Here is a 24,009-nt window from a genome sequence, read left to right as displayed (position 1 = left end):
TGGCTTCTCTTGCTGTGGAGCACAGACTCTAGGCACATGGGCTTCAGTAGTTGTGGCACATGGGCTCAGTAGTTGTGGTGCACGGGCTTAGTTGCTCCGCGGCATGTGGGATCTTCCCGGACCAGGGCTTGAACCCGTGTTCCCTGCATTGGCAAGTGGATTCTTAACCACTGCGCCACCAAGGAAGCCCCTTCAGTAGTATTTTTAAGTTTCTCTTAAAGGTTTTATGTGTTTCTTCAGTTTTTGCCTTAGGTATTTTCTTTTTTTATTGTTAATGTAAAGTGGGTTCATCTTTTCCATTGCATCTTCTATGTATATGAAGGCTATTTGCCATCTTTATGTTAATCTTATATCCTGCTGCTTTACTCTTCAAATAACAGGGAAAATTAAGGACTTGCTTCTGAAATGCAGCCATAGATCATATAAGGCATATCTTTCCTTCATGATAGTAGTGCCTTTTTGCACAAAACCACCTCTTTGTCTTCTTGGTGCGTAATGCAGTGTTATCATTTTTGCGTCCTGTGAGAAAAATTGAGTTGTATTTGAAGATATGCTGAAGTCAGGAACATTTTGGGACAGATATTCTTTGTGTGTGGGGTTAGACTGGGGTAGGGTCTGTGCATTATAGGATGTTTATTAGCATCCCTGGCCTCTACCCATTAGATGCTAGTAGTATCCTCCCCTTCTCTAATTGTGACAACCAAAAATGTCTCCAGATGTTGCCAAATGACCCTTGAAAGGCAAAATTGCTCCCAGTTGAAAACCATTGATATAATGAAATGGCTGAAGTATGGCCAGTCTAAACTGTAGTTTAAGATTAAGGTAGATTCAGTTTGGGTGGGTGAGGGGTAATACAACCATAAAACCAGGTATATCTCTGTATACTTTATCTTTTAAGATTTTGTTCAAGCATTGTTTTTTTTGTTTTGTTTTTTGTTTTCTTTTTTAATTTTTAGTTTTTGGCTGTGTTGTGTCTTCGTTGCTGCGCGCAGGCTTCTCATTGTGGTGGCTTCTCTTGTTGTGGAGCATGGGCTCTAGGTGTGCAGGCTTCAGTAGCTGCAGTAATTGCGGCTCGCGGGCCCTAGAGCACGGGCTCAGTAGTTGTGGCACACAGGCTTAGTTGCTCCGCGGCATGTGGGAATCTTCCTGGACCAGGGCTCGAACCTGTGTCCCCTGCATTGGCAGGCGGATTCTTAACTACTGAGCCCCCAGGGAAGTCCCAAGCATTGTTTTTATAACTAGAATTTTTTATTTTTAAAAATCAGTAAACTTGAATGGCTTTTTGAAAAAAAATTTTAATATGTGAGGGTTGTAAAGTATGAAAAGAAATAGTGATAGTGAGTAAGTTAAGCTTATTTAGCTTAATTAGACAAACTTTCATGTGATAAAAATGATATTTGAGTTTGGGGTGGCTTTTCTTTACTAGGGTGTGCTTTTTCAATATGTGGGAATCTCAAGGTTAAATTCAGAACAATATTACCTAATTGGTTTTCTCTGTTTTCAAGTTTGCTTTTCTGACTAGACAACACAGTGTATAACTAGCTCTCCTAAGTATCAGCAACAGTCATTAAATTTTTAGCAAAAAATTTCAAATATTTTTAAAAAAAGACAAATTCTGTCTCTACATTAGCAGTTACCTGTGTAGTCAGTTTTGATGATTTTGTGAACATACGAAGTTACACATTCTTTGTGTCTTGCTGTAAGCAGTGGTTCACAGCTTCTTCCCTCAAGTGGCTTGGTTAACATAGGACCATAAACCCATCACAGACAAGAGTCAGTGCTGTAATAAACATGTGAGGAAAAGGTACACAGAGCATGCAGCTAGCTCTTTTGTGGGGGACTGGGAAAGATGATACAGAGGAGATGACAGTTGAGCTAAATTGTTAACTAGAGCTTTAATGGAGCGGATTATAGGCAGAAATTTGTGTGGAATAATAAAAGACAAAAAGTAATGTTTTAAAAGAGCTATTACAATTTTTTTAAAGCGCTACATGGTAGTGTGTGATGCTGTGTTTGAGAAGGCAAGAGTTCAGTGGTAGGAAATTTAGAAAGATGGAGTTAAGATAAGTGTTGGTTCTGTTTTGGCTTTTTTGTTGTACTTTTGTTTTTCTTTGAATAAAATCCAGTGCCCTTCTCTAGCAATGGCATAATTCAGTGTCTCAAACAGGGATTATATGAGAAGTAAGAGGGAAATGTTTCGTAGTGCTGTAAGAGTCTTGTAATTACAGGGAGTTGATGAAGTCTGGGGGTCATCACAGAGTATCTCTCTGAGAATGTTGCTTTCAAGCTGACACTTGATGGACAAGTAAAAATTTTCCAACCTGGCAGTAGGGGATTGGGGTTTGAGTCTGAGGAATAGCATATATGATAGGAAAACAGCCCATAGTGGCTGAAGGGGGATGGGTGTGGTAAAACATGGCATCGGAGAGGTAGGCTTTGACCCAATCATGCAGAGCCTTATGGACCGTGTTCGTGTATTTTATGCTAATAAGGAGCTGCTGTGTTCTAATATTACGTCGTTTTTTCCTGCAGTACCAAATATGCCCCAACAACGGCAAGACCAACATCATCAGAGTACCATGATGCACCCAGCCTCAGCAGCAGGCCCACCAATTGTGGCCACCCCACCAGCTTATTCCACACAATATGTTGCCTATAGTCCTCAGCAGTTTCCAAATCAGCCTCTTGTTCAGCATGTGCCACATTATCAGTCTCAGGTAAGTCTGATATGACCTAATAACTCTTAATTGTTGTTCCATTGAAGTAACTTTTAGTATGGTAAAGGGGTTTTTCCTTTATATTTTGTGCTATGCATTAACAGTGGGGTAGGCAGCTAAGGATTTGGGGGTAGTTTTTAACCTAATAGAAAGTTGCTGATCAATGTAAGTGTTTCAAAGGCTAAATCCTTTCTAGCCAAGAAAGGATTTAGAATTTTAGGAGTTGTTTCTGGAAACCTGGAAACCATGGAGTTAAGACATAACTAAAATCTACTTGACTATATCTGGTACTTTAATGTTTTTCTCTTTATTTTTTGTTTGAACACAGCATCCTCATGTCTATAGTCCTGTAATACAGGGTAATGCTAGAATGATGGCACCACCAACACATGCCCAGCCTGGTTTAGTATCTTCTTCAGCAACTCAGTACGGGGCTCATGAGCAGACGCATGCGATGTATGGTAGGAAGCACTTTGTTTGTCTTTTTCAAAGTGTGTGACTATTCTTACTGTGTTTTTAAGCTCTGAAAAGATGCTCTGTTTAAGAATAACTCTGCCTTTTATGACATTGAGGGTCAAGAATCTAAAGAAAAGATGAATCCATTTCTCTCTCCGACCTGCTCTATAAGTCTTGGCAAATCATTTCTACTTTGAAATTTCTCTCTGTTCCATTGTCTCTCTTTAACTAAAATGTAATAATGTGTGTAAAAGCATCTTTTGTGGAGAAAGGTATCTTTCTCCTCTTCCTCATCAATAACATCATTTGGTATACCCTTCCTAAGGCATGCAAGAAAGTTTTACCGTAATGAAAGCAAGAAAACATTCTGCTTCACTCCTTACCCTGGGGGTCACTGACATTGCATATTTTATTGCTATTTGTTACAATGCTACTACGTTTCTGCATCATGCTTTATTTCAAGTGGTCGGAATTGTGTAATATTAGATCTGCTTTTGACAGATTCATACTTTAAATGAGTATACAGTGATAAAATGAAAATGAAAAGTATTCTATATAAAATTAAACGATATATATGAGTAATAAGCTAAAATTACCATCTTAGTTTTGTGGCCGGAGAACTTTGTGCAAGTCAACTTTGCAACTGTCTAAAGTAATAAAATAATATTGTTTTCAGTGTTAGAATTTAAAATAAGATTTCCGCTTATATTTTGTAATATAGAATTAATGGGTCGTCCCATATTATATTTTTCAAAATGCACCTTTAATTAGTACCAGTTTTATTAAGATCTAAATTTTGTTTTGAACTTTTCTGAGGACTCCTGTACTGTCATTTAGGTTTTCCCATTGGCATTTCAGTTTTTTTGGAGAGGGAGAGAAATTTAAGTTTATTCATACAATTGAAAAGTGAACCACTTTGAAAATGAAATTAATATTACATGTAACTACATGGACATTTCATTTTTTAAACCTCTTTAAACTTTTTGAGTGACTAATAAGAATATAAAGGCTTTCATTTTTTTTAACTTTAGATAACAGTTTATAACATTTTGTAGGTTTATAGGAATAGGACTCAGGCAGCAACAATCATTCTTGTCACCTGGAACCCACTGCTAATGTTTTCTTTCTGGAGGCATGCTCCTTTACCACTGGTTCACAAATGATAGGAATTTTACATGATTAAAGGCTTTTTTTTTTTAATAAAATACTTGTCAGATCTTAATTTTCCACACTTAAAATTTTCTCTTGTTGATTATGCTCTTTAAATTAAAATGATGTGATTGCTCCATTTTGAAAAACATTTCTTTCAAGAAGCCCATCTATAATTTAATTGAAAGATTGACGTACTGATTTGGCTTATGATTTTGGTTGTGATCTCCTATCATTGGCTTGTCTTTAGTTGTCTTAACCAGGACTAAGTATGTGTGAAAAGGCACCACTGATTTATCACACTAACTTTTATGCAATTTGTATACATTTCAATAATTTTCCAGTTTGCTAAAGTCTTAGGTGACACAGTTTATTAAGATTGTTTATTATACATATTATACATTTCTGAATACATCTTGACGTAACAAGTGGAAAAAACATTTCTTTCTTCCCATTTTCTGGGATACTCCCCTTGGAATAAGATCTGAAACTTGAGTTAAAATTTCCATTGCTTTTAGAGAATAGCTATTTGTGTGCCCACACCTTTGAGACATTATAGTAATACTGTGATGTCAAGCAGAATCTTTCTCCTCAATGTATATTCACTCACTACCAACATCTGACTTTGTCTTTTGATTGGATGTTCATTGGTTTGAAACAGCCAGTACAGTAAATACTGTATTTGAGGCACTAATGGTTTTTATAACTACCTTCCCAGAATATTTCCATTTGAAAAGCAGTTGGTCTTGGACCCTGAAGTCCATTCAAGTGTGGGTAAATAGTAAATATTGCAAAGAAACAAAATACTAGACCTAATGTCCAGTGAAATCTGGAATGAATTAGTCATCAAAGCTAGTTCTTTGATACCAGGAGAAAGTTGCTCAACCAAATCTGAATTACTCTCCTGCAGTTTACACAGATTGTATTATATTTCATTGATGGGTGTTGATGAGGGCAGCTAGGGGCAAAGCTGTAGATTTGCTATGATTGTTGCTGGTTCTGTTTTGGATACTTCATACCCTAAAGAGAACACTGGGAAATGAATTGGTTTGTTCCTTACCACAATAAGCCATAATTTAATCTGCTGTAGCAAGTTCATTAATTCTTCAATAATTTATTTCAGTTATTTTAGATCTTCCAAATCCAATTATGCCAAATATAGACAAATTTTAAATACGTTATTTTAAACTATAAGACAAAACTTGTATAGAAATGCTAATTTTATATTCATTTCCCTTGAACAGTTTATATTTTATATTCCGAAAGGAACCACATATTTTGAGTATGAATTATATTTATTCTTAAGCTACATCCTATCTAGGTTTTTTTAAACTTTTAATGCAAACAAAAGAATATGCACCCAGATGTTAATGACAATTGTATGTCACCTTTTTGTCATTCATTAATTGTTATGGTCATAGCAAAAGCCTTTGCGAATAGAAATGACTACAAAATGAAAGCCTGGTTATTGTTTTTAATTTTTTTGGTGTATTTAATATAAATATGCTAACAGATCACTGAACATTTAAATTATTAGGAGATACATTCTAAGAATTGTTGACCTTGTACTCTTTCTAGATATCTTAGGAAGGACTTTGATCGCAAACTTCATCTCTTTGACCTTAACTTTAACTTCACTTTCATCATTGCCTCTGCCCTCTTCCTCCTAATAAGTTACTCTTTGTTTCCTTAACATCTAGTCTTATAATTCATCTCATTTTGTTTCATTCATCTAACTTTGTTTTCCCTTTTAGAAACAGTAATAATGAAATTTTCTCTACTCAGGAAGAGTTCAATCCAGAATCCTTTTTTTGGTTTATTTTTGGTAGTTTAATGCAGATAAATTCAAAAATACAGTAAGCAAAAAGATTTAAAATGCACCTATTAATCTTCTCCCTTACAATCACCGGTTAACATTTTGGTGCATATCCTTCCAAGTGTACTTAGACACACACACGCACACACCTTTATGTAGACAGTTTAATAAGAAATGATATCGTACCCTTGTTTACTATTACTATGTTTCTGAATTTTTGGATCCATTACCAGATGCCTAGTAAACACCTTACAGAATAAGGTGTAAGGTGACATTTCTATTAATGATTTGCAAAATTGGATTAGTCTTTTAAATTAAACTTGGTAAATATTATTTTGTTTTGGTACATTATTTATATCAAGGTTGTTCAGTGGAATGCAATGTTGGTCTTTTTATTAGATAATAACTTTATTCCTTTCATTTAAGTAAGTGAGCATGTGGTACTTGACAACCCAATAAAGAAGAAAAGTGTCTTTTGCTTCAGCCCTATCTTATTTAATTTTGTAGTGATGTTTAAAGTGCTTGTCATCTCTTGTAAAATAAGAAAAATGAGTTATGCATGAATACAAAAAGAAATTACTAAATATGTCAACCTTTCCAGAAAATTAGGAAAATGCACACCTTAAAAGGCTAATTAACCTTTCTATTTCCCAAATTCAGCATGTCCCAAATTACCATACAACAAGGAGACAAGCCCTTCTTTCTACTTTGCCAGTGAGTTGGGTTTTTTATACTAATTTTAATTGAACAGTAAAACACTTTTTAAAGAATACATGTTAAGGGAGTAGACTTGTTGAGCAGTCTTTTCCTTGTGCCAGACAAAATCATTAAAAATATACATATATGAAAATAATCCAGAGTTTTTAAAAAGGAAATATAACCCAGCTTAAGAAAGCTGGAGTTAATTTAAAAATTGAGTTGTTTCAGAAATTAATTTTTGCATACCAAGCAAACACGTGACTGTTTTGGAAATGCCTAATACTCTCCTTGTTCAGAGAAACTTTTCCTGAACAGCCGTTTTTAAAACAAAGCAAAGCAAGCCACCACAAGCTTAAAACATTAGGGTTTTTTTTAGTATCCTGGTAAGAAAAAATTTATCCTTACAAGGATTTTTAATTGAATAGGGTTGAAATACTAGGGGGGGAACGTTTCTGTATTTTCAGTCTTTGCATGACTGCAGGTTTATGATATTCAGGTAGCAGACACCTCATGGATGTCTTGAGTTTAAGCAGGAAAGCATGACCTAGCAACTACCAGAGATTATCTTTGGCAACACCAGCCCCCTCTCACCACCAGTGGAAAGGTGAATGATTGCTCCTAAATGGAGAAAGTCTGAGCAGGGATTGCTTTTGGAAATGAACTCGTAAGGTTTGTTTTCTCTATTTGTAGGGAAATTTTTAAATAAGGCTTATTCATGGGCTTTTGGTATTTGGATGGGAAAGTCACTAACTTGCAGGAATCCTTTAGAAATGTATGACAGTATAATATATGTCACTTTATGTGAAATACTATATTCTAGGGGATATTAAGGATTAAAATTTTATGTTAGAGACTAAATTTGAAATTATTTTAGAATGACTGAATGTCTGAATATACTAGATGCCAAATTTTAAAAAGCATTTAGAAAACATTTTGACTTAAATTTTCATTAATTGTGCCTTGACTTGGTATCCAAAAATAAGTGCATACATATTATTTATTTGGTGCTAGGAAATGTTAACAAATTTAATCCTTTAATAGATGCTCTTTAAAAAGGAGTCTTGCTGTATATATAACTGTTAAAGGGAAACTATGTATGTGGTATAGTATATAAAAGACACTGTCAGTAATTCTATTATGTACTCAGTTTGAGGTCTCAAATGTAGTTATCCTCACCATCTTACTGTCTCTGTTAGTAGTTTTGGAGTCAGTTTCCTGGTAAGTAGCTAAAAGGTCCTTAATCATCACACCTAAGCATTAACTGCCTTAGCACAACTTTCCCTAAAAGAGAATATCAGTACTTTTAAAAGAAACTAACAGTGGGGCTGCTATTTGTAATTTAATTTGCTGTTTCATACCCCACCCCCACCCCCTTCTAAGCATTTTGTCCTGGTTTGTTTGATCTAGTTGCCTTTTATTCCCCTTTTAAAGAGTTTTCAACTTTTCTTTACTTCCTTTTTTCTGAATTTAACATCAGATTTAAAAGTTGGGAGATTTTGTTTTGTTTCATTTTTAAAGGTTTGCTGTGCTGGTGTTCTCTCATGTCTTGTGCATCCAAGGTCAAAAATGACAAAACCTAGTTATTAAATTAGGTTTAATTTAATAACTTCTATATTAAATTAAATGCACATCTCTATGGACTGCATTGGCTTCAGTAAGATCATGGCTTAGGAAATGATTTTTGGATTGTGGTTAGTGTTTTGAGGATTTGACAAATCACATAATTAGAGTTTTAAACATTTATATCGAGGAACACAGTGAGCGGGAAACTTCTGGACTGGGTCTGGCCCAAAAAATTGTTATTTCTTTGATTAGCTTGAACTAATCCAGGTTTCATGAAGGCAACTTAGGTTTTATAAATAGAAGTTTAACTGATGGATAGCTAAATCAGAATTTGGAAGAAAAATCACTTTATTTTTAACTTCTCTGGAATCTTTAGCTAATGAGCATGTATAATAAAAGCAGTTAAATGATAGGCTTAGCTCAGGAAAGCCCAGAATTTACTGCCTGTCACGCTCCGCTTCTCCCTTTCCCTAATTCTCTTAGATTTTTCCCCTCATTTACTCTATCTTCGTTCCTTTCTCTTATCTCTCTCTCCCCCCTCCCCTCTTCCAGCCTTCCCCCCTGCCCCTCAGCCTTTTAATTTCCCTCTTATCCTACTTGTCTTTGTCTCCTTCTTAACTGGCCTTTCAAGGAACCAAAGTATATTTTTGTTGTTTTTACTATTAAAGTGTATAAGTTCCACATTTTCCCCAATTAGCTACTCAGTTTTCATATTTGAAGGAGGAAAAGAATTCCTGGGTAAGGTACTTGCTTAGCAAACATCTTTAAGCAAGATGATGAACAAAGGAAGATATTTCTAATCAAACATCCTCACATTTTATTTGTTAGCCTATGATGTATGTTTAAATCTGCTTAATTTTTTTTATAATGCATTGCAGTTTATTGGTGTTCAGATAGGGAAAGGATGGTTTTTTTAAACAAAAGCCTATGTAGATGCATTCAGCTTGGATTACTTGAAGTATTTATGCTATGAATGCAAATGACATATAGATTAGAATACTCTATCTTATAGCCTTTCAGTATTGGTAAACTATCACAGAGATGCCTTTTTTAAATGCATAGTAAAAAATACTTCCATCTTTAATTCTCTCCAAATAATTTCAAGATTTTAACATTTTTCTAATTGATGAATAACTTAATTATGAGACTTCATGGGTGTAATTATTCTCTTTGTGATGACCATGCTTTTTTATGTATGAATATTAATAAAATAGCACCCAGCTAGAGTTGATTATTGTTACTTTTTATTTCCTTAATACTTTGCTTAAAAGGTAATTAAAAATGAAATTTAAAACTTTGGTACAAAAGTTTCTTGAATAAATAAGGTTAAATAAATAGAAACTTTGAGATTCTGTACTCTATGAAACCTCATAAATAGAATTTGGATTCGGGAATTGCATTCCCCCAGACAGATTAGAACTGTTACAAATGAAACATTTAAGAATTTATAGTAGGGAGGATTTTAATGCAAGTGCCTTGAAAATAAGGGAGCATGAATGACTCTAGATATCACTATTCAATAAAACTTTTTGTGATGAAGGAAATGTGCTACAAATAATGATGTCCAATCAGTAGCCACTAGCTACATGTAGCTGTTCTAATTATTTAAAAATAAATTTGAAAAATAAGTGTAAGATTTTTACAAGAACAAGGGTTCAAAATTTATCTCAAGTCTTTTAGACTAACTAAGTCAGTGCCCAGACAGTTTTGGGGGTCAGAAGCTTAACTTAATGAATATGATGGTGAAGAATGGCCTTTTAATAAGCCAATGAATTAGAAAAAAAGACACTGACTACTTTCATAGATTCATGGGACTGTGAAACTCAAGAAAGCTGTTAGCACATTATTTTTCCCATGTCCCAGAAAACTGTCACTGACTTCTTGAAAAACACCCAAAGAATACGTTGCCAGTTTTCCTTGTTAATATGTTCCAGTGTATGTTAACTGTTACAGCTAGGGGATTTTCCCAGTGTATAAACAAAAATGCTTTGTTTAATCTAATCTGGAAGTTAACTTAGTATAGACGCCCACTGTGGTGTTGGCAGTGGATGCACAGGTGATGCTAGCACTGCTCTTTGCCTCACCCTCCTCTCTTTAAAGGATACATATACAGTTGAGGAGATGACCAGTTGGGCTGGAATGTTGGTCCTTGGCCCTACAATGTCAAGCATTATAGAATTGTTTCATGTGCCTAACCCTCTGCATAACATTTACATTGGACTCATCCAGAGTCATCTATGCTGGTAACTCTCAGCAGCCAGCCTGTTAGACTGCTGTTGTTAGGGTACCTGATCCCAAAGCAGTGTTTGCTTCTCCCCATCAGTCCCCTATATGTAGCAGCATACGAAGAATGTGAAGAAGTATTCTGGAATTGACACATTGACTTCCAAGAGGAGATACATCTTGAGAACATTGTCCTCAGCTCATTGCCACATCATGGTTAGATTTGTATCAGTGTGCTATTAGTAGTCACTGGAAGCAATGAACCCATCTTGTGCTTTTGATTCTCAAATTGCTGTTTGGGGATGACATGAACAAATGAATTTATACCTCATCTCCCTGTTTTGTGCCAAGGTATGGTCTGTGCTGAGATTCACAAAGAATTGGCTTTGGGTTCTTAGCTTTAATGAACACATTTTTACTTAAACTAGCTCATCGTATTTCCTTTGAGGTTACTCTAGCTAGTAAAATTCTTTTTAAAGGCTAGGATGCTTTGAAGGGAATTCATTTTTCTACATAGTTTAGGTAATCCCATTTACTAGATTTTATAAGCAAAGGTGAGAGATCTTGAGCAGGGAGGCCCAGAGAATGAACTGAGTGGCAGAGTGGCTTCTATGATCAGCTGAGAGAGATTGTGGTCATTTGGCCCTGAAGATAGAGCCCTGACCTTGCCACACACCTTATCCAGCCCCTTACTACAGCCCTGGTATAGTCTGTGCCCAGGGGATACTGCATCAGGTCCAGGGCAGTAGCATGGTGAGGTTAGCCAGATGATGGCCTTGAGCTAAATGTGTGTGTGTAAGAGAGAGAGAGACACAGAGACAGATCGCAGAGAGGGGATTGTTTGAATTGTTTCTGTCTATGCTTTTAAGTTGCCTTTTCAGGAAACCTAGTGACTGTTTTAGAAGTAAATTTAAACTAATTAGATTTTGATATAATGTGTACAGCTATGTTATATGAATAAAATGCTAGTCTGACTGTTAAGCAGTAACTTCCCATTTTTTTAAGAAGCGGGTGGTTTAAATGGAGTCAAATATAGAGATTGGTTAGGCATTGAGCATCAAGAAGACTGGATGAGCTGAAAGTTGATGAGGCATAGAGGAGCGATTAAGAGCATGACACCTGTCAATTATACACATTTCTTTTCCTTTCACTTTAGTTTCCACTGGCTCCCTTGCTCAGCAGTATGCGCACCCTAATGCTACCTTGCACCCTCATACTCCACATCCTCAGCCTTCAGCTACTCCCACTGGACAGCAGCAAAGCCAACATGGTGGAAGCCATCCTGCACCCAGTCCTGTTCAGGTAAGGAGGAACTGAGAGGCCTTCACCAGAATTGCTTCATCGTTCTGTTTATTGAGTGTTTTCTTCAGTGCCAGGCAAGATGCTAGGTACCACGTGATCAAAACACCGAGCAGCCCTGCCTCATGGAGCCAGTGTACAGCTCTGCAGGCTGTGCCCCCAGGTTTAAATCACCTTAAGGTACATATTGAGAATAAGGTGATGGGGTAAGTTCTGGAAACTTAACCAATATTGAAAAATCTAACATAAAGTAAGGAATTGGCTTGGGACTTTTAAAAATCTCATTTCTAATGTTTACATGAGAAGGGTGTTTGTTGTTTTTGTTTTTGTTTTTTTCCTATTAGCTTCTTTAATCATGTTTGTTAAGAAGGCGCTTAAGGAGCTCTTTGACATCTGTCAGGCCCCTGGAGCAGTAGTTCTGTTTTACCACTGCTGGTTGAGGGCTTGTAGGCTGAGAATCAGACTTGCAGCCCAGACAGGAATGTTTGTGAACAGGAGGCACCCCCCACCCCAGCCCTGCTTCTACTCCCTGTATATTCTCTGGTACCTGCCATTGCCCCTCATCTTAGATAGGCCCAGAGGGAGCCTGTTGTCATATGCAAAACTCAGCTTTGTGTGTGACCCTTAAACTGCTCTTCCTTAAAGAAGATTTTCTCAATTCTTTCCTGTTACTTTGCAGCACCATCAGCACCAGGCCGCCCAGGCTCTCCATCTGGCCAGTCCGCAGCAGCAGTCAGCCATTTACCATGCGGGGCTCGCACCAACCCCACCTTCCATGACACCTGCCTCCAATACACAGTCGCCACAGAATAGTTTCCCAACAGCACAACAGACCGTCTTTACGATTCATCCTTCTCATGTTCAGCCGGCTTATACCAATCCACCCCACATGGCCCATGTACCTCAGGTAAACCCGCTTTAGCCAACTTTCTGTGAAGACCAAGTAGGAAATGAAGGTGGTCAGATAAGCAGCAAAGAGCCAGGGTGCTCTTCAAGCCAGGAACCCCTGTGTGTGATGCCATTTGCTTGTCTCCTTTTTTCCACTCAAATACATGTGATCTGGCCCTAAATGAATGTTTGTGTGGTTTTGTAATGGGATCAGTGAAGTTGCTGATTGGTCAGTCTTTTAACGTTTCCCAACTGAGACCTTAAAAATATCTTTGACTCTGGAATGCAACCTAATTCTTTCCTTGCTGTATCTGCTTTGCTATGTTTATATAGCTTCATTGCTATATATACGTATACATACATATATTCTCCCCCCCAGCACGCACACGCGCACGCGCACGCGCACACGCACACACACACACACACACACACGTCTGGCAAGGAGGATGGGATTTCACAAATTCTCAACTCTGAGGTGACTACACTGGGCCTGACCACTTGAATGTTAGTCACATGAGTTCCTAAGAAATATCTGTACTTGTTTTCCCTGGCTGTTCCTACATCCGCTTTGACCATATGTTGTACTTCTTGAAAGGGCTTGGCCTTGTACGTTCGTGCAGTGTAACTTGAAGCTGGAAGCACCCAGGTGTTCCCATTTTTCTTAAAGAGCAGCCCTGGAAGCCCTTTGGAGCTCACCTCCAGCATAAGCTTCTAAAGGTTGAAAGGTGTGGTTGCTTTCTGCATCAGCTGCTGACAAAAGTCCAATGCAATCCAGGGCCAATTTGGATTGTCTTAATGAGGAGAAGGAGCTGCACCGAAGTTGGGCTCCAACACTGTCCTTTTAGGCCCTCCCTGGAGCTATTAAGGGTGAATCGGCTGTATTTGTTGTCTCTTTTTGCTGCTTTCATAACAGAACTCTCTTCTGGGTCTCAGTTAGACTGCCTCACTGAACTCTGTTTCATGTCAAGCAGTGCACCACTGAGGCTCTGGCGTGGTGGGGCTGGAGATGGTGCTCAGTTGGAGCTGACTCTCAGGAGGCGGCTTTGTAACTAGCGTTCCACAGCTCTGGGAAGTTTGGGCATTCTCCCCAGCAAACGTGTAGGTTCTGTAGTGTGGCGCACTGCAGTGGATGATTTGCTTTTGATGGTGGGGAGGGGAGCCGGTTTGGTCAGGTGTGGGGCAGCATGGTTTGGCTGAACCAGGAGCTTCATGAGACCAGGGGGCCTGTAGATGTCTAGCAGAGGCTGGTGGCTAAGTAGGTATGTGAATTTACATGTAAGTTGGGGTTCCTAAAACCTCACTTTTGTGCTTTTGTGCTGAAAGAGCAAAAAGGTTAATATTTGCAGGGAAGCCCAGATATGCCCTGGGTCCCTTTGAATATGTAAGAGTCAAAACAGCATTTCATTCAAGGCTTATCCTGGTCTAGAACAGTGCACAGCATGGGAGGCAGGAAACGAGGGCTCTTCCTGGCTCTGCCAAATCCCTGCAGAGCTGCGATCCAGCTATTTGGGCTGACTAAAACCTTTCCAGCTTGACAGTGAGACCAGGTTGAACTCACTATCACCTGGTACAGAGAGACACTGGGCTGGACCAGATAATTTTAGATTACCCCTTCCCACCTCACTGGAGCCATTCACTGCAACTCCTTCTGCTGCTCTATCGGCGTATCTTTCAGCAGAGCAAAGGGGCCTGAGTCTTTTCTCACTGCCTTGACTCATTGTTCACTGAGGTGTGCTGGTGAGCAGGCAAGAAGCAGAGGGGGAAAGGCAAAGAGAACCTAGAACAGAAGTTAACAGTCCCTGCTTATAATGTAATAATCTGCTTTCTTACTTGAAAGAGATGTTACCTGTAAAACTATTCAGGCCCCACATGGAAGCCAGAGTCTAAAGCATCATTGCAGGTAGCCTCCTATTAATTTGAGAAAGCTGCTCTTGGATCAGGGATCTTTGTGAAGACCTTGCCCCATACATAGAATCCAGTCCTCAGAAATGTTGAAGGCTAGGACACTGCAGCCCTGACTGTTACCCAGGCTCGCTGGGTGCCTGCTCCCTCAGCCTTGCAGGATCTGCCAAAGGGTGAAGCATGTCTATAGGTCAACTGAGGGATCCACTAGGGAATGTCCCCAGAGGAAAGAAAGGGCCCTGAGGGCCCACTGTTGCCCTTTCCTGAGAGCCCCAACCCAGTGAAAGGGACACAGTTGACATGTTGTTTAAGCTGGAGATGTTGCCTGTATGCGTAAAAGAGCTCTCTGTTTCAGGCTCATGTACAGTCAGGAATGGTTCCTTCTCATCCAACTGCCCATGCGCCAATGATGCTAATGACGACACAGCCACCCGGCGGTCCCCAGGCCGCCCTCGCTCAAAGTGCACTACAGCCCATTCCAGTCTCGACAACAGCGCATTTCCCCTATATGACGCACCCTTCAGGTGAGGCGTGTGTGTGCAGGGGCCGCCGGGCACCCCAAAGCATTCTGCTCGCACAGGTCGAATGGCAGGCAGGGCCAGCGCTTCAAGCCCCGCATCTGAGAACTAGCAAGCCCGTCAGAGTGTACACAGTAGGGACTGTGATGATCAGTTCAGCGTCAGGGCCTGAGGCTTCCGGGAGCCTAGTCTGTGTGTGTTCTGATGGTATACAGGATTTGGCTTGATGAGAAGCAGCAGCAGCAGCATTCTGTGTAGCTGATGCATGCTTAGGACTCAGTTGGCCTTCCTTGTTATGATAGGTTGGACAGGGCAGTGTTTTCCTTCCTGAGTCCCAACAGTCTGACACATGGGGGGTTACTACCATGGCAGAGTTTGATTGTAGCTCTGGAGACTACTACTGATGAGAAAGTGCTGTGTATGGATTGGTTTTGAGTATAGTATTAGCTCCAGTCTATGCCCTGACAGGTAGAGAATGCCCCGTGATTGTGCTCTAATACTTGATGGTGGCCATGGCGATATTTCACAGTCTAACCTGTTATTCTGAAAGCAATACTGGTGCTTGGCTATTATTTGGGGAGGGGATATGTTAAGGCCTTTTTTGTACCCCATGAGCAACAACTCTTCTGGGAGTTTTATCTGAAATGGTTTTTTGTCTGACTGGTTTGTTTCTACCCACCCACCTACCTTCTCCCCCTTTTGGTACAGATGTGGAGGGTGGGAAGGGTAAAGAGTGAATTAAATTTTGAGTCTTGTTCAGGTAGCACAAGGATAGCTTACAGACATGTGCTGCAGAGACACTAGGCTAATGTGCGGTGTTGCCAGTTTTCTGTTTAAATATTCACTTTTCTTTTTTACAGTACAAGCCCACCACCAACAGCAGTTGTAAGGCTGCCCTGGAGGAACCGAAAGGCCAAATTCCCTCCTCCCTTCTACTGCTTCTACCAACTGGAAGCACAGAAAACTAGAATTTCATTTATTTTGTTTTTAAAAAATATATGTTGATTTCTTGTAACATCCAATAGGAATGCTAACAGTTCACTTGCAGTGGAAGATATTTGGACCGAGTAGAGGCATTTAGGAACTTGTGGGCTGTTCCATAATTCCATACGCTGTTTCCAAGTCCCGCAAGTACCCCAGCTCTGCTTGCTGAAACTGGAAGTTATTTATTTTTTAATGACCCTTGAAAGTCATGAACACATCAGCTAGCAAAAGAAGTAACAAGAGTGATTCTTGCTGCTATTACTGCTTTAAAAAAAAAAAAAAATCAAGACTTGGAACGCCCTTTTACTAAACTTGACAAAGGTTCAGTAAATTCTTACCGTCAAACTGACGGATTATTATTTATAAATCAAGTTTGATGAAGTAATCACTGTCTACAGTGGTTCAAGTTTTAAGTTAAGGGAAAAACTTTTACTTTGTAGATAATATAAAATAAAAACTTTAAAAAAATCAAAAAATAAAAAAAGTTTTAAAAACTGATATCAAGTTAATGTGTGTTTGTATGAGCTATTTCCATTATAGGATACTGAATATCAGGGCAGGAGGGCTGACTCTGCTGTCTTAATACCCTCAAAGGTTAGCTGTCAAATGATTTTTCTTCTTCACCTTTAGTTCTGGTTCAAGGTATCTCTAGAAAAAGACAAGACTGAGAGATGTTCTCTTTGGTGGCTAGAGGTCTGCTTCAGAAGGAGGAAGGCTGGCCAGAGTTGGGCAGTGCCGAAAGTCCACATCCTCACCCTGACGCTGATTCTGTAAGCTTCCTTTTTAATATCTCCTGAACCCAAATGAGTTAGTCAGAAGTTGTCCTGATTCAGGCATCTGTCTGTTTTACCAGTAGGGGGCAGAAGACACACACACAGACACACACACACACACACCTGTAATAAAGAAATCCAGAGGGCTGAAAAGATGCAGCGATGTACAAAATAGCGTACTCCTGTAGACCCCTAAGCATTTGTTAATGTCTTCAGTTTGTGGGAGGAGGACAAACAGGAAAAGCAAGTGTTTTGCAGAGACTATAGTCATAATAGATAGAAAGAGCCTTTAAATACTGTGGTACCAAATCAAGATTCTGAAAACTTTGTTTTAATTCACATGTAGCAATTTGTACATTTTAGCAAAATTTGCATTCTTCAAGAATAAGTTACTTATACAGTACATAAACAATACATTAAAATTTGCCAAATACCTTCTGCCTATAATGATACAAGATGAATCCATTTTCTGTGTTGTCATTACAATGTGCTGCTTATTCCGCTAAACACTGGATGTCAGATGTGTCCTTGTTAAGAGTCAGTGGATAATAAACTATCAAGTTCCTCTAGCCTGTGGGAGATGTTAGCGCTCACATGACATTTGTGATAACAGACTTAGCCCTGAATAATAGCATAAAGGAATCTAAGGCAACCCTCAGGGAAGGGTTCAAGGCCTTGATTTTAAGTTAAGAAACTGTTATGTAAAAATAGTGTTTTCTGGTTTAAGATTTTAATGATTGCTATTCCTTTCTCCTACACGGTCCAGAAATGATCAAAGGCAGAAGATTTATACCAGATAAAGCCATATGGATTGCTGGTCTAAAATTCAAGGCAGGTTAGTTGACTTAATTCTTTGGTGCTGGTGACTGTTAGTTTGTAAAAGTTCATTGAAGTCAGGCGAAGGAAGTGGTGATGCTGGGAGCAGTTAAGCTATCCTTGTTGTCTGTAATTAGAGACAACTGCAGGGCTCGTGATGCTTACTGTCCAACTGGCACTCAGAGTCTGGCTCTCAGTAGAGGCTGCTGGCTTGGCCTCTTGCCGCCAGCAGTGGTCACATTGAGGCTGGAAAGAGGGTGGTGGAATGTGCTATGACTGCGGTGGGCTGGCTGCAGCCGTCAGGGTTGCTGCCTCACTGCCTGTGACGGCATCAAGCCCAGGGACCCACTGCTCCCGTTCCTCCAGCTCAACCTGCTCTAGCAGAAAGAAAAGGCATTGACTTAGTGTCGCTTCTTCCCAGGCCATGAGGGGCCTTTTTGTCGGAATGTATTTGAGCTGTCCTGGTAACTCAGACACATTTAGTAAAGAAATGTTTTTCGTGAACATTTTACACTGAAGCAGTCTGGAAGTGGGTGACTCTGTCACAGATTCTGAGCTTGTACTTTGTAGCCAGTCGGTCAGAGCTGCTGGCTTGCTGTGCCTGGCTTGCCTCTTGGCACTACCTGAGAATTGTATGTTGAGAGACTGTTAAGAAGTGGATATCATATCCCAGATGTTTGTTTACCCTTCTGGTTGGAGGGAGGGAACTTACTTGTTTGGTTCATTGTCTGCTTGGCCCCTTTCCTGTGCAGACAGGGGAAAATCTGTACCAGTGACTTGTCAGCATTGACTTTCTATGATGAGCTTTCTCTTGTAAAAGAGAAATCCAAAACAGTGCTTAACTCCTGGTCTACACTTTGCTTAGCATTCATTAATCAGACCTGCTTGATGTGTAGAAAATGTGGCCCTTAGAAATAGACCGTAACTCTAGATCAAGGTTGGTTATGCTTTACTGTCTGTGAAAACACCCAGGACTGTTGGTTTTATCTGTATATATAAGGTGGGGGGAGGGGCATGCCACACAGCTTGCAGGATCTCAGTTCCCCAACCAGGGATGGAACCCACGCCCCCCTACAGGGGAAGCACGGAGTCCTACCACTGGACCACCAGGGAAGTCCCAGGAGTGTTGGTTTTAAAAGTGGAAGAGAGGTGGCTCCTGGCCTCCCTGCCCCTCCCGAAGTCTGACCTCTGACCTCTTGGAGTACAGAGAATGGCTGGAGGGAACAGACACACGCCTCACCCCAGATAAGGCAGGCAAGTAGTTAGTTTAGGCCAAGATTTAATTTTAGCTTTTGACTTATGTATCTATAAATGTTAAGCTGTGCTGAACTCCCAGTTTCCTAGAAGCCACTTCGATGAGCCCAGCATGAGCCCAGCGGCTATATTGAACGGCTCTGCTCGCACCCAGAAGCAGCTGACTCCACTCGGTCACTGCCTCCCTTGTTTCTGAGCCTCTGCATGAAAGTTCTGGGAGGAGCCAGCCCCCTATGAATTGTATCACTTGTGAAAGGCAAGTACAGATGGAGATTTGACTGCAGGACCTCCCTGCATGGTAGAGGTTATGTGTGCCTATGTATACATGCACACACATGCTTCATCAGATGAAGCAGTGGTTACTGTTGGAACAGAACACTGATTGTGGGCTATTAAAGGAGTTTCTCATTAGCTGTGGCACCAGATTCCTAGCTTCCATTTTGGCTCAAGAATGAGCCTAAAACCTTGTGGGATAATTTAATAAGCCTTTAGACACTTGGAGGCTCTAAGCCAGCCCCGTTGGTGAAGGATTTACTAGAAAGGGCCCAGCAGCCCTTTTTTCCTTTTTGCTTGCCCCTCCCTTACTCCTCAGTTTAACTCACCATAAAGCTGCTGTAAACCAGAATCCAGTTTTTTATTCATAAGGCACCAGGGTGGTATTGTTGCTTGCCACCCTCCTATTTCAGTAATTGCCTGAATTTCCCTGAAAGGGTGACACACTTCACTTCTCTACATTTAGGAAGGACAGTGGCTCCTCAGCAACAGGTGACTGTCCTGAGGATGCAAAAGACAAGGAAGCCAGGCATGCTGGCTCGAACCAGGAACTGGTCAAGTAGGATTTGCATAGCTGTCTCTGACTACAAAAATCGCGTGGGTATTATTAGTTCAAACAGTGCAATGAAATAAGCAGTGGTTTAATTTTGAAACCTGAATCCTTTGAAAAATTAATCTGAGGTAAAAATGTTTAAAATCATTTTTGACCTTTAGCTTGTCCATCTGCCAGAACTTTGTCCTAAAGTTGAGAGTCGAAGCAGGATAGGTGTTGTCACCTGTGGCTTGGGTACAGCAGACCCACCACGTGGACTGAAGCTATAACGGGAAAAACCACAGGAGAATCCAGGGCTTGTTAGTGTTTTGGGCTTCCTGATGGGCCCCCCTCCCCCCTCCCCAAGTAGAAAGTCTGCCAGCTGGGACAGTGTCAGTGAAAAAGAGAACAAGTTTCCACTGCCAACTCTGGCCCTCACCCCACCGCCCCCTCTAAGAGTGATGGGGCCTGGTCCTAGGGACCCAGGGCAGGAGCTGGCGACATCCACGAACAAGAACTACATCTGTAAACAATAAGGAGAAAGCCAGGTGAGAATGGAACTTCTAGGAGGCCCTTTAACAGGCCTAATTGAAGGGTCACATCCAAACTGGAATGAACAGTTAACAGTGTCCCTTAAATCTCTCTCTGGAAGGAAGGAAAGAAAGTTACATTCAGAAGTTCACATCTCTGCTTGCTTGTGCTCCTCGGGGGCCTCTGGGAGGCCTGTCAGAGAGGCGTGTACTGATTGTCTATGGCCCGCAGGTGGCTCCGAGAGGAGGAGTCCATTTCATAGTCCGAGTCCCGGGCTCGACTGGTGGGCTCGGGCTCCAGGTGCCGCAGGCTGTTGGCCAGTTCCTCAGGCGAAGGCACCAGGTGGAAGATCTGCTCTGGGGGTGAGGACCGGCCTGGGAGACCCTCTGGGCCGAGCCCCCGTGGACAGCCAGAAGCGCTAAGGTGGGGAAGGCCCAGCTCTGAATCCCAGCGAGAGAGGGAGAAAGGGAACAGGACAGTGTTGGAGGAACCTGGGGGACAAGTGACCAAGAGAGAGACCACACTGTCAGTCTTAACGGGGTGGAGGCAGGTGTTGGAAGGACACAACACAAGGTCTCGGTTCCCAGTGCCACCACCCCCTTTATCAAGGGGCATTAGGGTCACACCTGGCGGCTGGGAGACGACTACCACATAGCTGGACAGCCGGACGTCACAGGCAGCCCCGCACTCGAGTGGGATGGGTGAGCGCTGGAAGTGGTGGAGCATGTCCACGACCGAGGGGAAGTGGAGGTGTTGCACGCGGCACTGGCCCCGCTCGGTCAGTGACAGGCGCAGGTGCTGCAGGAGAGGAGGGCAGTAGGCTCAGGCATTGGCCCCTAAGGGCCTTGAACCTGGCCAGGGTGCGGCCCACCTGCCTCGCCCCATACCTTGGCTATGCCCTGGAAGTTGAACGTGAGCACGTACTCCCCACGCCGAGTCTCACTCTGCCGTACCAGGAACACTCCGTGAGCATCAGGACCCTGCAGCTGAACCAGCTGAGCTGCCTTCACTCGGGAGATGGGGCCATGGAACCAGGGGTAGCAGGACAGGAAGTGATCTGTTTTCTGGCAGGCTGGATCCAGCAAACCCCCAGGAGAAGCACCTGATAGAGAAGGAGACGGGTGATGGTGATCCTTTGTGTGTGCCTTATGTCCTGGGCTGAGTTCTGACATACCGGAGGACAAAGGCCCTGACCCCTCACCTTGGTTCAAGGAATCTGTGCTTCCCCTTGGAGAGTTAGATGTGCCAGGCTCTAAGGCTGAGGGAATATGCATCTCTGGGTCTGTGCTGAGTCTGCTGGAGAAGGATTGGGGTTAAGAATCTGGGTAGGTCAGGAGGAGCAGTAAAAGCTGTGCCAGGAGTGGGGCCCTAGGGTCTCACCCTTGGCCTGCGCACTCCCGGAGCTCAGCCATCCATGAATTCAGCTGCTGCTCATCTCCCACCTCAAAGATGATGTCTGTCCGATCCTTCACCTGGCAGGGAGGAAAGGGAGAGCTGTGTGGGATCCCTGAGGTCTGTGTCTATTCCTCCCGGGTGTGGAAAGCTGTCACTCACCTTCAGCACAAAGGTGTAGAGGTTGTCAGGCATCTCGAGACGTGTGCATCGCCGAATCTCCTGGATGCTGGAGCAGGCTGCTTGTAGCTTGGGCTTTGAACTCTAGGAGACCAAGGCAGACATTCAAGGCCTGTCCCTGATGGCCCTTCACCCACCCAGGCCTCTGCTCTTTTCTTCCACAGTCTCCCCAGGGGCTAGCTTGCTGTGTGCATGCTCGTGGTGCTGCTGAGCAGGCACCCCAAGCCTGGAGTGGGTTCTAGCATTCTGCCCTGCAGGAGCCTGCAGAGGGCCCTCTGCCTGTAGCCACAGCACCATCTCCCCCGGCCTGCCCCCCGCCCCACACACACACACACGCTGAGCTCCCCAGCACCCGATGTGGCCTAAGGGCCAATCTCTGCTTCACCTGGACCTGTGGACATTCCAGCTCTGACATGTCTGTTGGCTGACGCCTGTTTCTCTTCCCACTGGTGGAGCAAAACCCCCCAACCCTGGCCAGTCACAGTGGCTGCTGGCCGCCTCATCGCAGTAAACCCAGAGAGGGAACGTGAGGGTATCCAACCCCAGTTCCCTCTGTGGTGCTGGCTGACTCTGCCTGGCGGCCCAGGACTTTATCATACCTTTAGCTCCGCTCCTCCCCGCCACTGGCTCCCCACCAGTACGGGTCTCTCCCAGCCTAACAGCCTTAGGAAGCAGATACTATCACCACATCTTAAAAAGAAGAAACTCAAATCTTGGAAGTAAAGTCATTTGCCTGAGGAAGTGGCGATCAGGTTGTGAACCCTTATCCAAAGCATACAGCCTACCTAGAACCTCAAATTCCCACACCTAGCTAATCTGTCCTGCCTTCAAGTCTTAGGACAAGGAGGGGGTTGGCAGAGTAGCTTAGCTATGGGCTCTTGGGGCTGTTTTGCCAATGTGCCCAAAGGGGCAAAGCCTGGCATGGCTGGCCTCAATTACAGCCAGCCAGAAACCCACACAAAACCTGGGGCCCAGCAGTCTCCCATAACATTGAACACACGTGGGGTTCAGAGTGGGTGGGAGATGACCCCCTACCCTTTTGCCAGCAACAGGGTCCTGACTGAACCTGGCTGACCCTGCAGATGTTTGTTCCCAGGGCCCAGGAGCTCTCATCGTTTGCTCGGGAAGGAGATCACCCCTTCACTGCCCCCATCTCCTCCACTTCCTCCTGTGGTAAAACTGGTAAGATTGTTTCTCTGGGGTCATGAGATGACCGGTGGCTGCTTCCAGCACAGGCCAGAAGAAGATAAGAGTGGGGGTAGGAGCAAGGTGTGGGGAGTGGACAGAGGAGACCCAGCTGGGCCCCCCTCCCTCCAGCAGCTTTTCCTAAGAGCCGGGAGACAGACATTAAGGCGCACCTGGAAATACCACAGTTCCCACCAAGGCAGTGCCGGCTGGGGAGGAGGAAACAAGAGGCAGGAGCAGAGGTGAGTTCCAGGCACAATGGCTTTGGCGGACCTGACCTCCATGAGGGGCTGACTTTTCAAAAGGTGGTGCAAGAGTCAGTCCTCAAAGCCATACGCTTAACCATGCTTCAGACACACAGGTGCCAGGGTTCTGATAGAAGGATGGTGACCCCAGGACTGGGCAGCCTGGCAGGAGAGGGTTGGTCAAACTGGGTCTCTTCCTGGTCCAGGCCCACCCCCAGAAGGTCTTGGAGTTGCCAGTCCTGCCCTGGTGGTTGGACACAGCAGTCTGGGGAGAACAACTCTGGGAACAAGCTCAGAGAGGTTGCACAACTAGTAAATCCCAGCCCTAAGTGACCAGCACCAGCCAGGGCATCTTCACCTTTCAAGTTCTTATGTCCCCCACGACCGAGTTCCTCAGCCTGGGAGCCTCGCCTGGCAACTACACAAGCACTGGACACGCCGGAGCGCTTGGGAAGCAGGGCCTCTGCTCTCCCAGCAGCTTTCACTCTCAGCCAGCCCCTCTGTCTCTATTTCCCGTCTGCAAAACGGGTTAGGTGCAGAGGGCTCCTTCCTTCTCTTGCTTTTGCAGTTGGCCCTGCCTGGACCCCCAGCCTCCCCACTGGCTCTGGGCCCTC

At 42.7% G+C, this 24,009-nt stretch overlaps 2 protein-coding genes across 20 annotated transcripts in view; one reads left to right on the top strand and one right to left on the bottom strand.

Annotated features, from left to right (window-relative positions):
* ATXN2 (ataxin 2) overlaps window positions 1-24,009 on the top strand; it is a 132,820-nt gene that overhangs the window by 107,280 nt on the left and 1,531 nt on the right. For 4 of the 14 annotated variants that reach the window (XM_036823295.1, XM_036823294.1, XM_036823303.1 and 1 more), the window contains 7 exons: window positions 2,533-2,717; window positions 3,046-3,178; window positions 6,799-6,852; window positions 11,780-11,925; window positions 12,602-12,829; window positions 15,068-15,236; window positions 16,091-16,712. In XM_036823295.1, the coding sequence (XP_036679190.1) occupies window positions 2,533-2,717; window positions 3,046-3,178; window positions 6,799-6,852; window positions 11,780-11,925; window positions 12,602-12,829; window positions 15,068-15,236; window positions 16,091-16,119 (944 nt within the window). In that variant the 3' untranslated portion in view covers window positions 16,120-16,712. The other 10 variants (XR_005016202.1, XR_005016199.1, XM_036823300.1 and 7 more) reach the window with 8 other exon arrangements.
* SH2B3 (SH2B adaptor protein 3) overlaps window positions 17,297-24,009 on the bottom strand; it is a 39,647-nt gene continuing 32,934 nt past the window's right edge. Inside the window, exons 3-8 of one of the 6 annotated variants that reach the window (XM_036823310.1) lie at window positions 21,948-22,049; window positions 21,774-21,865; window positions 21,595-21,689; window positions 21,281-21,495; window positions 21,020-21,191; window positions 17,297-20,146 (exon numbers count right to left, since the gene is read on the bottom strand). In XM_036823310.1, coding sequence (XP_036679205.1) covers window positions 20,103-20,146; window positions 21,020-21,191; window positions 21,281-21,495; window positions 21,595-21,689; window positions 21,774-21,865; window positions 21,948-22,049 — 720 coding nt within the window. In that variant the 3' untranslated portion in view covers window positions 17,297-20,102. Of the gene's footprint in view, window positions 21,192-21,280; window positions 21,496-21,594; window positions 21,690-21,773; window positions 21,866-21,947; window positions 22,050-24,009 lie in introns of all 6 variants that reach the window. The other 5 variants (XM_036823309.1, XM_036823307.1, XM_036823308.1 and 2 more) reach the window with 5 other exon arrangements.

The sequence above is a fragment of the Balaenoptera musculus genome, chromosome 14 (genome assembly GCF_009873245.2).
Source record: "Balaenoptera musculus isolate JJ_BM4_2016_0621 chromosome 14, mBalMus1.pri.v3, whole genome shotgun sequence".
NCBI classification, from domain to species: domain Eukaryota; kingdom Metazoa; phylum Chordata; class Mammalia; order Artiodactyla; family Balaenopteridae; genus Balaenoptera; species Balaenoptera musculus.
The sequence above is the reverse complement of the archived record's forward strand: the minus strand, read 5'-3'. Positions and strand labels throughout refer to the sequence as shown.